This window comes from Kazachstania africana, chromosome 1 (assembly GCF_000304475.1).
Source record: "Kazachstania africana CBS 2517 chromosome 1, complete genome".
Taxonomy (NCBI): domain Eukaryota; kingdom Fungi; phylum Ascomycota; class Saccharomycetes; order Saccharomycetales; family Saccharomycetaceae; genus Kazachstania; species Kazachstania africana.
Genome location: NC_018940.1, coordinates 1,545,001 through 1,566,526, shown reverse-complemented (window position 1 = coordinate 1,566,526; position 21,526 = coordinate 1,545,001). Strand labels below are relative to the sequence as shown.

Sequence of the window (21,526 nt, the reverse complement as noted above, 5' to 3'; positions counted from 1 at the left end):
ATATTATAATAGATAAATCTTTGAAAGTATGCTACGGTTTTTTGGCCTGTATAGCAGTGATGATGAATATTAAGAGAGCACCATTCTTAATACGAATTCATTGTGAGCATGATGCAGGCAATCGCCCAATTCCATTCAGAAGTCACGTCTGACTATATGATATTCAAAAAAGGAGAAAGAATAGGAGATCACTCAATAGCAGGGTTCCAAGATACTTCGAGAGAACTCCAACCTAAATTTGAAAAATTTTACATTCTGGACTGTCGAAACCATCCATTCCAGCCCCAAATTGTAAAAACCTTGAGAAATGTATCTTCCAGTTGTTTTAAGCCACTAATTCTAGACGCTTCTTAACTTCGAAACTCCAAAAGTAGTGTCTGTCAAACTCTTTTCTCCTATTAGTATTTTAACTTTCTTTGAGTTTAGCCGCGGAGCAAGAACATATATAAACATGTAAGAATTCAAATAGACACGCCGCCAACAAGCTATAAGACAGCGATAGAGTATATGAGGCTGCTACGGACCATAGATTTTAATTCATTAGTTGACAATTGTGTTCAGAATGGTGCTCGACTAAAAGATGCCAAATCTGGTCATGTTCCTATAGAAAGCGTTAACGACATTTTAAACAAACTAAAAGTTGGCGATTCGTACCAGTTAAAGAGATTTTCGCATGATAAGACGTACCTATGTTTTTTGTTAAATTTCTGGTCATTCAAGAGTGTAATTTCTAACAATAAGTTGTTACAAAGTTATGTGTATGCAGTTTCAAGATTTCAATATACAGAACTTGAAGTTATGTGTTCTTCCGATGACACGATCATAGAATCATTAATAAAAAGACAGCGTATCAAGCTTAAAGCTAGTAATCGCGTGTGCATCGAAGAATTGCTTCTAACTTCCGAAATAGACATCAGCGACGACTCATATACGGTAACACTTCATGGAGCGACGATACCAGCGATCCTCTGCGATATTAAGAAGAATATTTTAAAATTCAGATCTGATATTCCTGAACCAGTGACCCAATTTTATCTAAACAGTGATCAGGGTTTCTTTCTTAACTATTTAGAAAATTTATATGAAGTAACTCCGCACCCTAAAACGTCATTAAACTGCATAGAGACCCATGATATTGATCTTACAAAACAAAAGATCTCCTTTCTTATTGGCAAAAATGGAACTAGAATAGAACAAATTAGAGACAGTTCAGGCGCAATAATCAAGATAATTCCACTTCCAAGAAAATTGAAATTGAAGGAACAAAATTGTCCTGATTCGGTGCTACAAACAATATCCCTTACTGGGGAGCCATGCAATATTGCCATGGCACTTTCACTAATCGCTTCTCAACTTCAGTCGCTCTACTACATTGAGAAACCGTGACACTTTGTTGTCTGCAGCAACAAAATATACAACCGGAACAACCCTACCAAGTAGGAAAATGACGCTACTACTAGTAATTGCGAGAAAAAAGAAAGCGCAGACTCAAACAATCTACTATCTCCTTTTGCATCAGCATCTCTCATCGCTGCCAAGTTTTCCACGAAGATGACCCAGCTTCCAACAATCGTATCAAACGGAAGAAGAAAAAAAAACTAGCGAAAACGACGATTGCAATGCTTGAAACCTACGGACATTCTATGCAACATGGTCAAAAAAAATATAAAAAAATAGCCCTCTCATTCTTTTCTTTTGCTGAAAAATTTTTCTGTCTATGAAAAAATTTTTTTTTCATTTATAAATGCATCGAGTTTTCAATTAACAACTTATTTGACTAACTTGTATTATCTTTGATTAGCATTTTTCTTTACTTCCTTCATTTCTTAATCAACCAAATCAATCTATTCCAATCAACATGGCTGACGGTGTTTTCCAAGGTGCTATTGGTATCGATTTAGGTACTACATACTCCTGTGTTGCTACTTACGAATCTTCCGTTGAAATTATTGCTAACGAACAAGGTAACAGAGTTACTCCATCTTTCGTTGCTTTCACCCCAGAAGAAAGATTAATTGGTGATGCTGCTAAGAACCAAGCTGCTTTAAACCCAATGAACACTGTCTTCGACGCTAAGCGTTTGATCGGTAGAAGATACGATGAAGAATCTGTTCAAAGTGACATGAAGACTTGGCCATTCAAGGTCGTTGATGACAACGGTGCCCCAATGATCGAAGTCGAATACTTAGGTGAAAACAAGACTTTCTCTCCACAAGAAATCTCTTCTATGGTTTTAACCAAGATGAAGGAAATTGCTGAAGCTAAGATCGGTAAGAAGGTCGAAAAGGCTGTCATCACTGTCCCAGCTTACTTCAACGATGCTCAAAGACAAGCTACCAAGGATGCTGGTGCCATTTCTGGTTTAAACGTTTTACGTATCATTAACGAACCAACTGCCGCTGCCATTGCTTACGGTTTAGGTGCTGGTAAGTCTGACAAAGAAAGACACGTCTTAATCTTCGATTTAGGTGGTGGTACTTTCGATGTTTCCTTATTACACATTGCTGGTGGTGTCTACACCGTCAAATCTACTTCCGGTAACACCCATTTAGGTGGTCAAGATTTCGACACTAACTTATTAGAACACTTCAAGGCTGAATTCAAGAAGAAGACTGGTTTAGATATCTCTAAGGACGCCAGAGCTTTAAGAAGATTAAGAACTGCTGCTGAAAGAGCTAAGAGAACTTTATCCTCTGTCACTCAAACTACCGTTGAAGTTGACTCTTTATTTGATGGTGAAGATTTCGAAGCTTCTTTAACCAGAGCTAGATTCGAAGACTTAAACGCTGGTTTATTCAAGTCTACTTTAGAACCAGTTGAACAAGTCTTAAAGGATGCCAAGATCTCTAAGTCTCAAATTGACGAAGTTGTCTTAGTTGGTGGTTCTACCAGAATTCCAAAGGTCCAAAAATTATTATCTGACTTCTTCGACGGTAAGCAATTAGAAAAATCTATTAACCCAGATGAAGCTGTTGCTTACGGTGCTGCTGTCCAAGGTGCTATCTTAACTGGTCAATCCACTTCCGATGAAACCAAGGACTTATTATTATTAGATGTTGCTCCATTATCCTTAGGTGTTGGTATGCAAGGTGACATCTTCGGCGTTGTTGTCCCAAGAAACACCACTGTCCCAACCATCAAGAGAAGAACCTTCACTACCGTTGGTGACAACCAAACCACTGTTCAATTCCCAGTCTACCAAGGTGAACGTGTTAACTGTAAAGAAAACACTTTATTAGGTGAATTCGACTTAAAGAACATCCCAATGATGCCAGCTGGTGAACCAGTCTTAGAAGCCATCTTCGAAGTTGATGCTAACGGTATCTTAAAGGTCACTGCCGTTGAAAAGTCTACTGGTAAGTCCGCTAACATTACCATCTCTAACGCTGTTGGTAGATTATCTTCCGATGAAATCGAAAAGATGGTCAACCAAGCTGAAGAATTCAAGGCTGCTGACGAAGCTTTCGCTAAGAGACACGAAGCTAGACAAAGATTAGAATCTTACGTTTCTTCCATTGAACAAAACGTCACTGACCCAGTCTTATCTTCTAAATTAAAGAGAGGTGCTAAGACCAAAATTGAAGCTGCTTTAGCTGAAGCTATGGCTGCTTTAAGCATTGAAGATGCCTCTGAAGATGACTTAAGAAAGGCCGAAGTTGGCTTAAAGAGAGTTGTCACCAGAGCTAACTCTTCTCGTTAAGTTGTAAATAAATCATAAACCATCCGCTTTATTTTTCTTTTATCTCTTAACTATGTAGAATAGTCATTAATTATATACTGTAAATCAATGAGTTTAAATAAGTGTCACATCATGAGATTCATGTATTTTGAAACAGTAACCACTAATCACTGGAACAAGTTTCATGCTGCAATGGCTCCATCATTACTTTCAATCTTTGAGAGACCGTCGAGCTTCCCACTTCGGCCAATTCTTCTTTAGCTTTCTTTGAGACTGAGTCCCGGTTTTTTTCTTCCACGGGAACATCAGGACGCCATGTGCCCCTCTGAGGTTATAAATTCTTGGCAAGATACCAACAAACCGTAGGTGTGGTCGAGATATAAAACATATTTCATGATCTTGGAGAAAACTCAATCTTTTCTGTGAATTCCCTTCCTGTGTAAGCAACACAGACATCGGATACGTTACTGAAAGGATGTCAAGTAGCTATTTACCAAGCTATGAAGAGGCCTCGGCCTCTTCAACTTACTCTCAGCAAACATACGTTTACAATTATGACAAGAAAGCGTATGAAGCTGCCCCTGCAGGTACTACTGAGCCTCAGTATATTTACAATTACGATAAAAAATGCTACGAAGCAGCGGGAACTCAAACCAATTCTAGTACTCCCACTGCAACTCAGTCTACTACTGCATACGCACAGAATACATACACACAAACTACAGCCACAACACAACCAGCAAATGTTTCCACAACCAATGTCTATAACACTTACGTAAGTGGATCTGCTGTAGAAAGAGGTTTTGTACCAAGAGGCCCACCTCCCCCAAGGGGTCCACCACCTCCAATGCATGGTTTCCCACCACCTCCAGGAGGCCCACCTCCTCCAAGAGGCCCACCACCTCCAAGGGGCCCACATTTTGGACAGGGCCCTCCACATCCAGGTCCACACCAGCCAAGGGGTCCTCCAATGGGCGGCCCTCAAAGGTGGTGAATAGGTGGACGTTCCCGTGACTAGTTGCTCCGCCTAATGAATCACACCAACATTAGATGCCTTTTCATATTGAGGTTGTTTCTAATCTGCTACTCGTAATGACGTATATAATGATTTTTCATTAACGACGATTTATATATCTATATATTAATTAGTATGAAAAATTTGTCGCGATGAGATAACATAGATATTACAGTATTTGTGGATACAAGTGCTCGAGGAACTATGAAGCTAGATACCTCTCATATGAGATACTTGACTCCGGAGGATTTCAAAGTCCTCCAAGCAGTCGAACAAGGTTCAACAAACCATGAAGTTGTTCCAACTTCCTTGATTCATCAACTTTCTGGATTAAGATCATTGTCAGGAACAAATAGATCGATTAGTGATTTGGCTAAATTGAAACTGATCGCTAAGTTAAGAAACGCTAAGTATGATGGATACAAAATGACATATAATGGTATTGATTATCTCGCTTTAAAGACCATGCTGAATAGAGAAACCGTCTATTCAGTGGGTGGTACCATAGGTGTTGGTAAAGAATCTGATATTTACAGAGTCAGTGATAGAAATGGTACTGAGAAAGTAATGAAGATACATAGACTTGGTAGGACTTCTTTCCATACTGTTAAAAATAAGAGAGACTACATAAAAAAGAACGCAAAAAATGGTGTAAATTGGATGTACTTGTCCAAGATCGCAGCTGGCAAAGAATATCAATTCATGACATTACTTTTTGCCAAGGGATTTGATGTTCCTGAAGCGTTTGACTGTTCACGTCATTGTATTGTAATGGAGTTAATTAAAGGTTATCCAATGAGAAGACTCAGAAAACACAAGAATATTCCAAAATTATACAGTGATTTAATGTCTTTCATTGTGAAACTAGGTAATTCAGGTTTAATCCACTGTGATTTCAACGAATTCAATATTATGATCAAAGACAAAGTTGAAGATGAAAATGACCCAGGTTTTGTCGTCATCGATTTCCCACAATGTATTTCGATTCAACATAACGATGCGGAATTCTACTTCAAAAGAGATGTCGATTGTATTCGCCGCTTTTTCAAGAAGAAGCTCAAGTATGAACCAAAAAGTGACTCAACTATGTTGGACACGGACGGTTTTGGTGACGGTTACAAGTATCCTTATCCTCTTTTTGAAAGAGATATCCATAGAGAAGATAACTTGGATGAATTATTGCAAGCTTCTGGCTTTAGCAAGAAACATCCGGGTGATAGAGACATAGAGGAAGCCATAGATGCTATGAGAAATAACATTTCATATGATTCTGAAGAGGACGTTGCTTCAGGAGACGAGGTAAATTCCGAGGATGGTGATAGTGATGGTGAATATTACTATAGCGAAAGTGACGAAGAAGACTCAGAAGGTGAAAGCGAAGATAGCTTAGAAGAAGAAAATGAAAGAATTATAGAGGCACTGTCCACCGGGATAGGTAACTTAAGGATGGATAGCTTGGGTAATTATATCCTGGAGGAATGAGATTAATATTAAAATAATATATAGATAAATATTATTTTGTACATTATAGCATTGAACATACATTATATCGTGAATTTCTAGTCGTATTCAACACCGGAATCATCATCTTCATCTATTTCAATTGGAATATCCTCAAAGTCAGCCGGGACAACGTCAGGACTATTTTCATGAAGATCTTTCATTTCTTTTTTTACATCAACTGGAATTTCCTGTTTTATGGCGTCATTATGCGGAATAGAGAACTTTCCCTCTTCTTCTTTTTCTTCCCCCTCCTCCTGTTGTTCATCTACAACCTCCTCAGCTTCTGATCCTTCGCCACTGTCTTCATCAGAATCGTCACTTCCATCTGACAATTCACTCTCGCCTTCAAAATTTTCATCATTTTCATCATCAGAATCCATTGGTATGTTATTAATGTTTACTTCAATTTGTTCGGAAGCCTCTTTCAAAGCAGATTGCCCTTCATTATGCGACTGATTCATTTTCTTGGCCTTCAACTCATCGGACATGGATTTATCTATAACTTCCCTCTTTTTTGCATACTCATCTATTTTACCATACTCATTTTGATCAATCATTGAAAACTCATATTTTTCATTAGTTTTTGTTATAAGAGTGACATTAAATGTCAATCTTGTGATCGATGAATATGTAATAGATTCAATGTCAGATGAATTAAACAGAAGAATTGGTTTCCTGAAGCCAAAAATAATATGGTCTGAAAGGAAGTATAAGACACCTTCTTTGGTACTTCTATGACAATCAACGTGGAATGCATTGGATTCAGATGCAAACGGATCATTTATTCTAAAGCCCGTTATAATTGCCTGTTTTCTCAAATAATCCACACATTTCTTGAAATCTTTCTCGTCACTTGAAACTATACCTAGATTGACAAACTGCTGCAGTGTGGATTCTTTATTCAGAGTTATTAACAGTGGTTCTGTGTATTTTGGATTATTCGATTGCTTGTAACTTACAAATAGGTACATTATGCCTTGCTTTTCTGGAACAGGCAGAAAAGAGGCCATATTTATAGATGATTTCAAATCAGTGATGCTAAATTCGATGCTATGATCTTCTTTTAAGAGAGATAATACAGGTTTCTTAGTTGTTGAAGAGAGATGTAATGCCAGTGATAACTTCCTACGTAAAGGAGAAAGTACTGACACATTATCTAATTTGAGTATGATATCACTTTCCTCCACTTTGTCTTGTTCACCATGTTTACCATTAATGCTAGTTGAACTCTTTACTTGCTTCCTCTTTGATTCAAGGACCTCGTCTAAGGCGAAATTGTAAACGTCCTGGAATATGGAGAGAGAATTTGGAAGAACACTTGTTATTTTCACAACTCTACCCCTTAATTCCTCTGGCAAATGATTTAAAAATGATTCTGACATTAATATGTTCAATTATCTGTGTAGTACTTGTCTTCTTGTAGCCTGTTAAAAATCAATTATCTATTCTGAAATCTTGTAACTGTGAAAGAAATACGCGTTTAGTCAAAATTTCATATGCCAGATGGTAGAGATCAAGCCTACTACCATAAAGAGAGCGAAATTGAAGTCAATCTGCAAATCATCAGATTGAGACCACGGTTACCAAAAATAGAGTGAATAGTAGCGCAACGTCCGTTTCCTTGTACTGGACTTCATAATACCATGACTCTAATGCAGCAAAACCAGCTCGGAAAACTCTAGCAGAAGGCCCCCCACTGTCCCAATGGCAACAAAACCTGAAGCGAACCCTCTCCATGCTCCAATATTGACGATGTGACCTCTTTATATACCAAAACTCTCAATGAAATTGAACGTGACGTAGTGCGGCTTTAATAGTACCACTATTCCGATACAAAAAAGGTCAACTCACAGAAAGGTTGGGTTAAGGAAGAGTATAAAAGGACCTGAGAAATGACAAGTTATCAAGTAGCGTTCACTCTTGTCAAATTTTACATGAGGTGAAATACTAAAGTGATGGTTAATACACTGGACAGATCATTTGTGTCTACGAGCTCATGGAAGCCGGATTTGTTTAAGGGTAAAGTCGTTCTGATCACTGGTGGATCGGGCACCATATGTAGAGTACAAGCTGAGGCTATGGTTCTCTTGGGTTGCAAAGCATCCGTGGTTGGAAGAGACAATGAGAAGTTGGAACTCACATGCAAGGAGCTGTGTGAGTTGGTGAATGATCCGGATGCAAGCATGGCTGTTCCTGATATCGACGTAAGAAATTTTAAGCAAGTCCAAGAGGCTGTAGATAAGACTTTGGAGAGGTGGGGAAGGATTGATTTTGTTATTGCAGGTGCTGCTGGTAATTTTGTATGTGATTTCAACAATCTATCTCCCAATGCATTCAACTCGGTAGTTGGAATAGATTTAATTGGCTCTTTCAATATAGCCAAAGCGGCTACGCCAGCATTATTGAAGACGAAAGGGGCTATACTTTTCATTTCTGCCACGTTTCATTATTATGGTGTACCCTTTCAAGGCCCTGTAGGAGCAGCTAAGGCTGGTATTGACGCATTATCAAATAATTTGGCCGTCGAATTGGGTCCCTTTGGCGTCCGCTCAAACTGTATCGCTCCAGGTGCAATAAATGATACCGAAGGTTTTAAGAGATTATCTGATCCCAAAATGGTCAACAAACTTACCAAGATGATACCATTACAAAGATTGGGTAGTAAAAAAGATATTGCTGAGGCTACTGTATTCTTGTTTTCAGCTTCCGGCTCTTATATCAACGGTAATATACTTGTTGTGGATGGTGGTATGTGGCACACCGGTACATTATTTGCTAACCAAATGTATCCAGAACAAATCATAGAAGGGAAAGAAAAAGCCAAGTTATAATTTCTCACCGCTGCTTCTGTCTCTATTCCTTTTATTTTAGCTATTGCTTCGATATATCTTCTTCATATAACAACGTTATTATCTAATTGCGAATATATATAAAAACATTTTATCTACTTTGTCGCATTAGAGATATTTCATTAAATTTAATAATAATACAAACGGTCTATAAATCTATTATTTAACCATGAATCTTCTGATTTCTCATCTATCCCTTTGCTCATACCAAGAAATTGGCAACAAAATAATATGAATATCTAACTTGTCACGACGTGCTGGTCAAGTTCAAATTTGCTGACATCCTCATTGCTATTACTATTTTCTGACGTTTCTAGCTCGGAATATGATCTCTTGCAATTCTCAGTAGTCGCATCAGACTTGTTTGTGTCAGTATCATTAGGACTGATTCTATCAATATCAGTTTCAATGTCAAGTTCCTTCTCAATCTCATTAGTTATCCTATCAAATTCAAACATTTCTCTTATAAAAGGGAAAGAAGAAAGTTCCTTGATTATGGAACCATATTTTCCAATAATATGCTTGTTTAAGATAGTGAAATTATTCTTGGCTTTATTGAGAGACTTTGACTTTTCAGTCAAATTGTGTTTAGCATTTTGATCATTTTCTTTGCCACTATCCAGAGTGCAGTTCAGCGATACTATGTTCAATAAGTCTAATATGCAAGAAGTTGCCAGATTATCTTCAAATAAATTATCTTTCAGAAGCTCGAATATTGGATCTACTAAGTTATTGGAAATAATGTATCTATGATAATACTTATCATTCAGATTTAGAATATTTTTGAAACATCTAACTGCTGTGAGACGTAATTGTAAGATATGAGTTGGCCCAATTAATTGACTCAACGTTTTTAAAATTCCATTTTCTAGTATGAATTTCCTAGATATTAGCCTTGTATGTTCTGTCGCAATAAAAGATATCAGTTTCAACAAATGAATCAGAAGAAAATCGTCTAATTCTGAGCAGTCAATATTAGCTTTAGGCATTAGCGGCTTGAATAGAAATGGAGCTATTTGACTATAGAATTTGTTAAAATAAATCTTCAATTGTTTATTTGCTTCTGTTTCATTATTATCCCTATCTATGCTATTAAAAATGCCATCCATACCATAAGAATTATCCGAATCATTTACATCGAATCCATTTATGCTACTAATGCTGGAAAAATTGGAAAACTCCCCATCAGTTCCTGCTAAGCAACCGTCAGGATGTAACAAGGTGCTAAGTGCTTGTACTACTTGTTCCATGAGCCCTGGGCTTTTATCTGAAAGTAGAATGGTAGATAAAATGGAAAGCAATTTCATGTCATCCGTTATTGCATCAGATGCAGGAGGGAAATTATCATCTATTGCGGTGTCTTTTGTTTTCTCGTTTTGAATATTATGTATTAGCAATATGTCGTGCTCGATAATTGTAATGATCAAATCAGTAGCTAGGATTCTCAAGTTGCTATCTTTTTCTTGACTAAATGCGTATGACAACACGTTAAATAGACCCTTTCTCACGAGGGTCCTGTAAAACTTCGTTTTATCAATGGGATCCAGATCTTTTGACATCCCTACATATTGATGCAACAATCTGATGGCATCTCTTTTCTTAGAACTATCATCATCTGTAGAGAATATGTTCATTATTTTATCCAGGAATGGATCTGTTTGTAGCCAATCAATTATACAAGTTTTAAGATCTAGTATGATGTCCATGAATGAATTTAAGTTATTATCGTCCAGAAATCGTACTAATACAACGTCCTTTAAGAATTTTAGTCGAAAATATTTCTTAACCACCAACTCTAAATCTTTGTTCTCCAGCGGTATAACTTCCTTGAAACAAGGCCCATTAAGTTTTAAGTATTCTCTATGGTTTGCTTTCAAATTTGGAAATTCTGTGTCATACTCCAATATGCCGATTATACCCATGATATGTTCGTCATCGACCATGAGTTCAATAATATCCCTCTGATTGTATAAGATTAAAGTTTTAATGATAGTGCTTAAAAGAAACAAATCTTTAATCATTTTCCCCTTCTCAGCTCTATGGAAGTGATCTATAAGCAAATTGATATAGCTTGATTGTAAGATAAACTCTATTGTTTCATTTTTCATGTAATCATAGATTGAATTTTCATTTACAATCTTCAATGCATCATACAAAGTATCAGTATTTTGGTCTTTGTCAGTTGAAGGTAAAATAACTGGGCCAGCTACTATCTCGTGGACAGAACCAATACCATTATCGCTACTCTTTACAGAGATCAAAGAAATGCTATTTTCGATGTGTCTTTGGACTTGTATAATGAATTCACAAAGAGTGTCACACCCTATACTTTCCTCGAAACTTAGCGCGATATCATTGCCATTTAAATCTTTCCAAACTATCAAGGTTTCTTCTTGTCGTTGGTATTCTATATTTCCTTCCACTTTTGAACGTAATAATGTCTCTTTTTGGTCATCCTCGCTACTAACAACAAGGTACGCAGATTTCGTAATCTCATCGCCCTCTTCGACATCTCTTATTTCTCCAGTGCAAAAGCCTGTCCCATTGTCTTTCCACTCATTATTTTCCAGGACATACACCTTGACTCTTTTTGGCTCCGTATTGCTGAAGGATTCGTCCACGTTGTTTTGATTATTCGTATTGGTAGATGTCATCACTTCAATTTTCCAAAGATGATACCAATAAAGTCGTCCTTTCTCTATCAATACCTGTTCTTGATACAAAAATATAAAAACTCAAAATAGGTTATGTCGGTAGTTACAATGCAACCTTTACGTTCTACCTACTAATCTTTTAGATGAGACACCAAATTTAATTTGGTGTTTTCTGTTTTCAACCAAATTTTTTTCGCTTTTTCGTAATTCGAAACAGCTTATGTAAAACTTCATTAATTAACGATCTATATTTAATTACATACTAGAGATATCAAGGATTTCAGGCTCACTGTATAACACGTTTTAGAGGATAGACATCGTTGAAATTGAGAGACAGAGGCTCTGTAACAGTTATAACTTCAAAATTTGGTCGCAGGATTGATATTCGAAGGGTTCAAATCCGTATTTACGAGCAAACTCTGGAGCAATAAACCTCCCACCGACGTAGTGCACACTGCTTTTTTGAAGGAACTGACTGCATGGCTTTGGAACTGTCAGCGAAACTAATATCTTGGGTATAATGTGAGGCTCACTAACGGGTCCGTCATCGACATCCCAGCCCGATGGGACATCGACAGTAACCACAGGGACTTTGTCTTGCAAGTCGCAGACTTCCTTGATAATTGTAGCGAATGGCTCTCTTAGTGGTGGTTTGAAGCTGAATCCAAAGAGAGCGTCCACGATGCATACAGTCTTATCAGCTTTCAAATATTCTAGCCAATTATCGTTATTTTCAGGTCCGAGTACTGGAACTTTGAAAAAACTCAATTGATTGACTAATTGCTTGTAGAATTCCACTTTTTCTGTTCTTTTGGGGTAGTAAACGATGGGATTATAACCAAATAGTTTCAAATGTCTTGCACATACCAAACCATCACCACCGTTGTTACCGGGACCTGCCAAAATGAAAACATTCTTCTTTTCGCCAGCACTTTTAAGCGGAAATTCACGGTTAATTGCTTCAGCTACACTTAATCCAGCCAACTCCATCAATTGCTGAAGAGTAAATCCTATGCTGGGGCCCATCAACTCTTTATCAATTTCAGCAGCTAACTTTGATGATACAGCTTTCAATGTCGACATTATAAATTCTTAACCACCAGAAAACTATTTGGGATATCAAAAACCACACTGCTTCTAGGATTATTTAATCTCATCTCCCTTCCAGTTTATATACTATTACGGTGCTTTTATCCCTTCATTTCAAATATCACGCAATTCGATGCATCTAAAAAAATAATTCGATGAGAAATAAGTTCATTAACTTTCATTGAGTAAAAACTGTATATCAACTGTATAAGGCGAAATTTCCTATTTACGTATGTCCTGTAGAAGAGATCTGACACATCCCATATCTTCAATCAGCAATTTCCTTAACCATTGCATCTCGCGACGCTGTAGTTCCAGCTCCCTCTCTAATTGATTTATTCTCTTATCTTTTTCAGAAAGTAGAGAGCTGTAGGATTGTTTCAATTGGTCTATAATCTGTTCTGTTCCTGCATTCTGTAGAGCTTTAGCTCCATCCATAGGATTAGATAATTGTAGTATTTCATCCATGGCATCGTTATCCAGTGTGTTGACATCGATGGAGCCTAACGATCTTCTCTTCCGGTTGTTACTTGCTGCACCATTATTCATGCCTTGTTGACTTGTAGTTCCATTACTTAGATCATTGAAGTTGAAAGGGTCGCCATTAGAAGTGAAGCCTGGCGACGTTGGTTGTGTATAATATCCACTCAGTGATCTGGAAGCAATATCTTGTGAAACATTTTGTAATCGCTTTTGTAGTAACTGAGTAAATTGGGACTCCATGTTTATATTGTTTCCAACAGCATTCGACATGGCATTATTGTCGCTAGTCGTTGATACAAAATTATCGTTATTACCAGCATTTGCACCAACATCTTTCTTACGAGCAACAGAGACAGTGTTATTTCTTCTTCTAACGTATCTCTTTTTTGGCTTTTTTATGCCGTTCGTTGTTGAAACATTGTTTGCATTAGTATCTATACTACTAGTGGCATTTGAACTTATACTGCTTTCTTTTGGTGAGTTATTTAATGAATTCAACTTTTTGTTTCTTAGAGCGCTATTATTAAGTTGCCCTGTCTGTGGATCATACACTGCAAATATGCACATTGAAACGAATTTCCAAAGTTGATCATCTTGCAGTTCTGCATCAGACTTTATACGCCATAGACCTGAGTTTATCTTGGTTGGGTCATTACTTGCAGACACGGCTATAAAATAGTTAGAATACGGGCTAGCCTCATAACTTAACTCTATTTCTTTCAATATTTGTTGAAATCTTTGGTACAATTCTATTGGAGACTTAGGAGAAGTGGACTTTTCATCTATTACACCAGATGATAACGTGGCACTGAAAATTTTTGAAATTTTGTTGAAAATATTCATATATTGTTGCTTCGATGAGATAGGCGGGCTATTAACAACCTGATTCGTGTCTAGATTGTTATTCGGCGTTAATGATTCATTTGGTTTTGGAATGTTATCATTATTACTTTCGTTGTCATTATAGGTTACTGAGTTTGGAGTAGTATTTGTTGTTATAGGTGAGCTCGTTACACTCTGTAACTTGTTGGTATCAATTATGGCGTTATTTGACAGAAGGTTGAATGCTCTTATAATAAAAGTATCTAATTTTGCTTGGTAATGTACTAAGCCTAATGCTTTCACCGAAGGTGTGTTTGAAATTGGATCATTGCTAGTATTGTTATCTTTTCCCGTCAATAAATTAAAATCTAAGTCATTCATAAGATAAACGTTTGTTTGTAAAAAAATATAGCAATCTATCAAGCTCTAAAGCTTTGGTAATGATGTCCTGAATATTTATAAACTCAGTTGTGATTATTGATTTTTTAATTGCGAATTTTTACTCTTGCATTAATCGCGAAAGGAAAAAGGCCATTAAAAATGTATATTCATATAACATATATATAGTTATGAAAGTGTATATAAAGAGATGATTCAAACAGTTCAGGTATCTCAATGAAATATGTTGAGATTAATTGAAAATAGTAATAATACAGAGGAAATGCAACACGATAAAATAAAAGAAGGGAAAAAAATAACAAAACTTAATTTTTGGTAAAACCAGTGACATAATTGTAATTTATATTGGAGGAGGAAGAAACATTAGAATTCGAAATATTAGCATTACTGCCATTACTATTATTACTTCTTCTACTGTTTGGACCTCGAACTCCTAATGGATTCTTGGAGAAGCTTAACCTAATTCCACCTTTATTACTTGTTGTAGTACGAGGTAATTGACTACCGTAAAGTTCAGCTAATGCTCTAGTTGCAAAACTGACGTCGTCAAATTCGACAAAGCACATAGGACCATGTCCATTACCATTGCTACTCTTGTTCTTGAATGACAATCTTCTAAAGCCTTGCTGCTTAGAAAATAATTGTCTTAATTCCTGTTCTGTAGCATCTGGTGGTAAATTGCCTACGTATAAAGTATTACATGGCGGATTTTGATCTGCTGGATTAGCTGGAGGGGGTACTCTTGCTAATAGCGATAAATCTGCTTGCGAAATACCGCCAGCATTATTGGCCAATGATGAGGACGATTTATTTACAATATTATTGGTAGAAGTGGTGGTACCAGCAGATGATTGAGTGTTTCTATTTACAGAGGAATTTAGCCTAGATTTACTATGAGGTGTGGTATTTGTAGGTAAGTTTTGCATTGAATTGTAATATGCATCTTTTTGCGGAGTTGTATTAACGTTAACTTCATTTGAACCCTGGTTCATCATTTGTTGTAGTGATTGCTGACCAGCACCTAGAGATGGATCCATTTGATTAAGCATAGCTGCATATGACGGTATTGATGCATTATTATTGGTGCCACTCATTTGCATCATGTCAACGTCGGGTAAAGTTGGCGTAACAGCACTACCAGCAGTTGAAGGTAAGAAAAACGATGAACTCTTTCTACCATTATTATTTGATCTCCATTCTAGGCTCGGAGTAGCAGGATGAATTTGGTCCATCAAGCCCTTCATACTGCTTGACGCCATCACATTAGGTCCCCAAATATTGTCATTGATTTCATCATTTTCCATTAGCAAAAAGGATTTGCTGATGTCATTATTAGCAGTCATATTTGGGTCTTCATTATTACCATCCAGATTATTAGCAAATGGATCGCTAAATGAAAATCTAGAACGCTGAGTTAACAAACTTGGTCTCTTGTTTGATGAAGGAACAGGAGATGCTTGCGATTGGTTCATGCCATTGTTGATAGGAGTATGAATTGATAACTGTTGTAAAGGATTCAAACTGTTGTAATTTAAATTTATTGTTTGGTATGGAACTTGTTTACGTGAAGGTTCTTCGGTTACTTCAATATGACTTTTAAAGGGGAATGTTGGTCCAAATAGCTCATTCTTGGAATTTAATATATTTGCGTATTGCACCACTAAATTTAAAGAATTGAATTTGGCTGATATTATATGCCTATCGTTAAGATTTTTATCATCATTTAAAGTAGAATTTTCGAGCAACTCGATACCCGCTGCACCATTAGATAATGCAAATATAGTATATGCCTCTCTTAAAGTAAGGTCATCTGGAATATTGCTAATTTTCAGAATGTAAGTACCATCTTGGTTAAACTCAAGTGGTTGTAAAGGAACGTTCCCACTAATTGAAAGATTGTTCAGCATTGCAGTAAAATGTAAAGGAGAGCTTTTTTCATTGATGTTAAGTTCACTATTGTTTTGAGATGCCAAAACTTCTGCAGGGGCAGGAGCTGAATGAACATTAGATCCTACGTTCATTCTTTTCTTGAAATTATGTTGGAAAAGTGAAATAACAGAATAATAATTAAACGGTAAAATGAAAAGGAAAACTTGAAAAAGGACTAAAAAAAAGTACTGTGGAAGTATAGTCAGATGTTGTTCTTCCCTGGTCGATTAAATGGAAAAGAGTGTCGTTTAGAGTTGTCTTCTACCACCTTTTGGAGACAGGTTTTCAATCAGTGCGACAAAGGGTATAAATTTTTTCAGAATAAAAATTTATGATATCTTCTTTTCACAAAAACTACAGCTCTGGAAAAGAGGAAACACTATAACTAATTGATATTCAAAAAAAAATAAGTGACTTAACACTGAAACAATTATCTGTCTTTCTGTTTCTATATGTATTGAACTGTTTAGGAAACTGCGTTTGTTGTAAAAACTTCTTTTACTTTTGTTTACTTGTTAATTTTCTTTTTCTCTTTCGTGTTGTCTCGCTTAACACAGAAAAAAAGAATTTATACAGCTCCAACTGAGAAAATGCCGCACGGGCAGATATGGAAAAGCTGGGTTCCTAAAACAAATAAGTAGACTTTTTAGCATTCGTAGTCACCTGAACAGAAGGAGAGGGTAACAACGGGACTTACGTGAAGCATTTAAATCAGCAGTTTGGGTTATTTAATATGGGAACTGAAAGGCCGTGTGCATCGATACATGACAGGTTTGCAAAAGGAAATTTCTAAAAAATAAAAATGGAGGAGAAAAAGTGTACACCATTTATAGTAATGGTTATGATATAAGATACTAATATAGTTGAGTATGTAATTTTTTTTTTTCTTTTAGAACTCATTTCAAAGTGGGAAAGTACTTATGATGTCTGCGTTATTTAGATAATAGAAAGTCACAGCAAGTCGGAACATTCAACCAAATACTTTGCTTTTCTTCATCGTTTGTAATAGGTAATGTCTGATCTAAGCAGAGATTATCCAAATCCTCTATGATTGATATGACTTTATTTTCATGAGATGATTCGATATCATGCAAAGTAATTTTATTTTCTGGAATTTCCAACGGATCAATGGAAGAAGCATCACTGTTTTTCAGGAAGCCAGTCTTATATATTGATGAAAATGACCGAGGTACACTTGTCAAGTGTTCTAATTCCTTGATATTCATTGAATTGTTACTAATTGTAGAATCGTTACTAACAACAGTTTCATTTGAAAGTTTTCTGCTCTTTGTAGTCATATCAAAAAGATCTTCATTATCGAAAGAAAGTGTGCTTTCATCGGTAGATGATGTCGTGCTGAATCGATGAAGTCTTGGTTGATTTCTACCCTTAAACAAATTTTCTAGTTGGAGATTGAAAGGTGACACAGTCTGAACAGAATGATCAATCATATTAGCATTCGAATTGGTAGCATTCTTCTTCTTTTTCTTGGTATCCTTAAACCTAAAATCTTTATCCTTATCAATAACAGCGTTACTACCTGTACTCTTAGTAGTCTTTGAACCATGTCTCTTTTTCAATTTTTTATTGGTTTCAGATCTAACTTTCCCGTTCGAATTAATGTCAGCATTGGTTACAAGCATACTTTGTTGCATTACTTATAAAAATGCCATAATTTATTTGAAAGGTAATAAGATGTACATGACTAACAGATTCTCAGAAATATAGTTCCTCACTTCTGACCTTATATACTTTTAAGTGAAATTAGGTTTTCCCCTAACTCTCGGCGGCTAAATGTCTCTTCGTCTTTTTTTTTGCATGACATTTTGGAGAAACACTACGAGAAAGAAGACAATGAATAAATAGAGTTTAATGTCGCCTTAAATGGAGTTCGGAATTCCGCTTATCTTATAACACGATATAAGAATCTATTAATAAGTCACATTGCTACAATTTTTAGTAGTCTGAGGAAGTCATTTCGATAAACTAATTCTTTCATTACATTAAATTATAAATCAAGTAGCCATATAACGATACATACATAGTCATATATATCAAATTAGTGAAGTTCATATAAGTAGATTTAAAGGAGAAGAAAACAAGAAATAGAAACAAGGATGTATGCGAGCGCGCCAACAAGGTAAACGGTAAAATAAACAAAATTAACAGCACAGGCTCCATCGATTCTTATGATTTGTTGGTAATGACATTCTTAATTTTATGAATAATACCGTCACTTCCTTTCTTGCCTTGTTTTTTAGCGCTATCACTGTCACCCTCGATGTATTCTCCAGCAGCATTCAATTCGGCCTCATTTCTAGGAACATACTTCCCGGTTGCCGAGTCATAACGGTACAGTTCTGGATCATATTCCTTATGTCCATCACGTTGATGACCATAACCACCGCCACTACTCTTCCTATGTGTATACTGGGAGGATTCTTTATGATGGAGTTGCTCATGCATTCCACCACCGCCCATCGTATAGAAAGCCTCCTCACTCTCTTGACCTGCTGGAGCAGTATATGTAGCTTTTTGGCCAGGCTTCTCCCTTTCATGAGATGACTTATCAGCATGCATACCTGTTCCGAATGTCATTCCTTGTTGATCTCTTTGTTTCATATCACCTGCATTGCGCGCTTCATGGGCCCTTTGATCAAAATCAGCTGTTTTGGCAGGGTCTGCTGCAAAGCCTTCGTGATGCTTCTGTTGTGTGCGTGGAATATTGCCAGTCTCATGAGGCCTTTGAGCAAAATCTGCAGTATTAGTCGTAGCTGCCGTCATATTTTTGTAATTTCCTTGCCCCGTGGTATTAGTACCAGTCTGTGTCGATGTAGGCATTGCTGGATTTTGTCTTTGTTCCGCAGCCACAGATTTTGCAAATCCTGTTGATGGTAACCCATAATTAGCATTTGCTTCATCCGTTGTGATGTTCTTCGTCGTACCAGCTAATCCTTCTCTACCACTTGGGGCAGCTGCTGTTCCTTTACCAAAGCCGCCTTTTAGCGTATTAGCTGAGGCAGCACCAGCAGCGCCAGCAGCGCCGCCCATTGCCATGCCGGCACCCGTTCCAGAAGTTGTACCACTGTCTTGAGTTTGTTGACCTTGGTAATTTTCTGGAATTAAATGCCATGGCTCATTCTTGTGAGGTTCTGGGTTTGGCTTACCAGCACCTGGGATTGGGGTGTGATGGCCTTCAAACCCGGGAATTGAAGTGTTTTGATAGCCCATTGGACATGTTTCTTCATTCATTTTGGATTCAACCAATTCATTTGCGTCAAAATTTGTATTCATTTTAGAATGTTGTGCATTTGGTTCACCCTTTCCACACCCTGGAATGCCCACTTTGCCTGAATTTGGAAATAATCTTTCGCCTGGACATCCCTCTGGAACGATATCCGTCTTACCTTGGTGAATATCTTCGTCGTCTGGTAGATAAGAATTCTCGTCCATTTTAGGGTATGTGGTACTTGGATCTTTGTACAAATGGGTTGGGGGATATTCTTGATGAGGAGCTGGTTCGTGTTCTTGTTCTCCTTTTACTTTGTTTGGATTTTCAGGAGGGTTATTGATATAGTCTTCCGCATTTTGGCCTTCTCCCAAAGATTCTATCATAATCTTTGACATTTTGGAGGTAACCATAGCTTTTTCCTTCAGAGCTGTAAATACAAAAGTTATTATGAGTTATGTTAGTATAGGTTCAGAAAAAAAAAGAGAAAGAGCAATAAGAACTAGAAGGGAAGAATAAAAATTACATTTACTAAGTAGCTGAATTAGTTATCTTGATTATTAATTAGTTTGAATTACGGACTTTTTTAAGGGAAAGAGAAAAATGAGCATATCAGTCAAAACAAGTTCAGGCTTTTAGACGTCAGTAACGACACCTTGGGGACCATGCTCAACGGTAGTAATTTCTTGACTTTCTTGCTGTTCATCTGGTTCAGATGCATTTGCTTTTTTGACGTGTTTTTTCGTTCTCATTTTGGTGAAAAAAGTGGGTTGCTGAGCAGGGCTTGTGTGTTCGTTAGGTTCACTATCTGATGAAGTACGATCATTTACCACGTTATTATCATTTTCTGCCCTTGGATATGAGTTGTAATAAGCATTATCATAATTATTCGTGTCATTATTCGCATTATTACTAAATCCGTCTTTTGCGTACCTGTAACCAACATGAGCAGTATCGATGGTTGTCCAAATTGAGCTGACTAGCAATAAGAACACTGTAGTCCAAATAAAGGCAAAATTATTTTTTCCCAATCTGGCAAACCGACCATCATGCTTAAAAGCTCTTCTTGCCTTTTCATAGCAGCCAGTATAGAGACATGCTGCCAATAGAATGAAGAATAAAGCAGCCCAGCTGAAAGCAACGGCAATTGCTGAAAATCCTATCATTCTTGAACTAAAGAAGATATTTACAATTTGTGGGATAATGACCAACATGATGAAGAAAAGACCAATTAGTAGCATCGCCCAAGCAACTCTTGAAAGATAGTAGTAAGTATCTCTGTTATTCAAAAAGGTACTTGGCATGATGTCATTGGAACCGAAATTGTCGCGAGGAGAAAATGGTTCTGCAGGTCTTCTCGACGAGCAATGGTAGCTGTTAGCTACACCATTATCCCAACCACACCAATTATAGTTGTACCATCTAGTACTGTCTGGAGCATCATTGAATCCCGTAGTCTCAGCTTGGAACCAATAGAATTTTCTTAACGTTCCACCTTCTCTCGCACCTGATAATATTAAAAACCAAGATAATAATCCAGCGCCTAGTAAAAATAATAAATTAACAATATGTACTAACTTTTTGTATTCCATTTTTGAAAATTGTGTTAAGTCTTGTTGTAGTGTTTTTGATTTGAAATAAAAGACAAATTGAGACTAAAAACTTTTGCTAAAGATATCGTTCTTTGTATTTATATCTTAGTGTTATAGCAAGTCTTGAAGGGAAGATCCGAAACCAAAAGCCAATACTGCAAAAATGCATATTGCATTATGGGTTTACATATATAGTTTCTTTTGAGGGATTTGGGGTACCCTTGAAGGTCTCTAGCATTAATGACCATTACCTATGATGTTAGTCATACGATGCGGTAACAAC

General features: G+C 36.8%; 13 protein-coding genes across 13 annotated transcripts; 5 read left to right on the top strand and 8 right to left on the bottom strand.

The window, feature by feature from the left end:
* Positions 1–507: 507 nt before the first annotated feature.
* MER1 (Mer1p) lies at positions 508–1,386 on the top strand (the record flags this gene model as incomplete). Its single annotated transcript, XM_003955299.1, has 1 exon — positions 508–1,386. One exon carries the CDS (start codon positions 508–510, stop codon positions 1,384–1,386), a length of 879 nt encoding a protein of 292 aa, XP_003955348.1.
* Positions 1,387–1,858: 472 nt separating this feature from the next.
* SSB2 (Hsp70 family ATPase SSB2) lies at positions 1,859–3,700 on the top strand (the record flags this gene model as incomplete). Its single annotated transcript, XM_003955298.1, has 1 exon — positions 1,859–3,700. One exon carries the CDS (start codon positions 1,859–1,861, stop codon positions 3,698–3,700), a length of 1,842 nt encoding a protein of 613 aa, XP_003955347.1.
* A 454-nt stretch (positions 3,701–4,154) lies between these two features.
* On the top strand, positions 4,155–4,673 carry KAFR0A07770 (uncharacterized protein; the record flags this gene model as incomplete). Its single annotated transcript, XM_003955297.1, has 1 exon — positions 4,155–4,673. One exon carries the CDS (start codon positions 4,155–4,157, stop codon positions 4,671–4,673), a length of 519 nt encoding a protein of 172 aa, XP_003955346.1.
* Positions 4,674–4,898: 225 nt separating this feature from the next.
* Positions 4,899–6,176, top strand: RIO2 (protein kinase RIO2; the record flags this gene model as incomplete). The annotated part of the gene is made up of 1 exon (XM_003955296.1): positions 4,899–6,176. One exon carries the CDS (start codon positions 4,899–4,901, stop codon positions 6,174–6,176), a length of 1,278 nt encoding a protein of 425 aa, XP_003955345.1.
* A 77-nt stretch (positions 6,177–6,253) lies between these two features.
* Positions 6,254–7,579, bottom strand: RTT106 (Rtt106p; the record flags this gene model as incomplete). The annotated part of the gene is made up of 1 exon (XM_003955295.1): positions 6,254–7,579. One exon carries the CDS (start codon positions 7,577–7,579, stop codon positions 6,254–6,256), a length of 1,326 nt encoding a protein of 441 aa, XP_003955344.1.
* A 573-nt stretch (positions 7,580–8,152) lies between these two features.
* Positions 8,153–9,028, top strand: SPS19 (2,4-dienoyl-CoA reductase (NADPH); the record flags this gene model as incomplete). Its single annotated transcript, XM_003955294.1, has 1 exon — positions 8,153–9,028. The coding sequence occupies one exon, from the start codon at positions 8,153–8,155 to the stop codon at positions 9,026–9,028; it is 876 nt and encodes a 291-aa protein (XP_003955343.1).
* Positions 9,029–9,285: 257 nt separating this feature from the next.
* Positions 9,286–11,700, bottom strand: PSY2 (Psy2p; the record flags this gene model as incomplete). Its single annotated transcript, XM_003955293.1, has 1 exon — positions 9,286–11,700. One exon carries the CDS (start codon positions 11,698–11,700, stop codon positions 9,286–9,288), a length of 2,415 nt encoding a protein of 804 aa, XP_003955342.1.
* A 351-nt stretch (positions 11,701–12,051) lies between these two features.
* On the bottom strand, positions 12,052–12,783 carry NNR1 (NADHX epimerase; the record flags this gene model as incomplete). Its single annotated transcript, XM_003955292.1, has 1 exon — positions 12,052–12,783. One exon carries the CDS (start codon positions 12,781–12,783, stop codon positions 12,052–12,054), a length of 732 nt encoding a protein of 243 aa, XP_003955341.1.
* A 228-nt stretch (positions 12,784–13,011) lies between these two features.
* GCR2 (Gcr2p) lies at positions 13,012–14,475 on the bottom strand (the record flags this gene model as incomplete). The annotated part of the gene is made up of 1 exon (XM_003955291.1): positions 13,012–14,475. The coding sequence occupies one exon, from the start codon at positions 14,473–14,475 to the stop codon at positions 13,012–13,014; it is 1,464 nt and encodes a 487-aa protein (XP_003955340.1).
* A 323-nt stretch (positions 14,476–14,798) lies between these two features.
* Positions 14,799–16,514, bottom strand: WHI3 (mRNA-binding protein WHI3; the record flags this gene model as incomplete). Its single annotated transcript, XM_003955290.1, has 1 exon — positions 14,799–16,514. One exon carries the CDS (start codon positions 16,512–16,514, stop codon positions 14,799–14,801), a length of 1,716 nt encoding a protein of 571 aa, XP_003955339.1.
* An 840-nt stretch (positions 16,515–17,354) lies between these two features.
* Positions 17,355–18,077, bottom strand: SLZ1 (Slz1p; the record flags this gene model as incomplete). The annotated part of the gene is made up of 1 exon (XM_003955289.1): positions 17,355–18,077. One exon carries the CDS (start codon positions 18,075–18,077, stop codon positions 17,355–17,357), a length of 723 nt encoding a protein of 240 aa, XP_003955338.1.
* Positions 18,078–18,609: 532 nt separating this feature from the next.
* Positions 18,610–20,064, bottom strand: KAFR0A07680 (uncharacterized protein; the record flags this gene model as incomplete). Its single annotated transcript, XM_003955288.1, has 1 exon — positions 18,610–20,064. One exon carries the CDS (start codon positions 20,062–20,064, stop codon positions 18,610–18,612), a length of 1,455 nt encoding a protein of 484 aa, XP_003955337.1.
* A 222-nt stretch (positions 20,065–20,286) lies between these two features.
* Positions 20,287–21,243, bottom strand: KAFR0A07670 (uncharacterized protein; the record flags this gene model as incomplete). The annotated part of the gene is made up of 1 exon (XM_003955287.1): positions 20,287–21,243. The coding sequence occupies one exon, from the start codon at positions 21,241–21,243 to the stop codon at positions 20,287–20,289; it is 957 nt and encodes a 318-aa protein (XP_003955336.1).
* Positions 21,244–21,526: the final 283 nt, after the last annotated feature.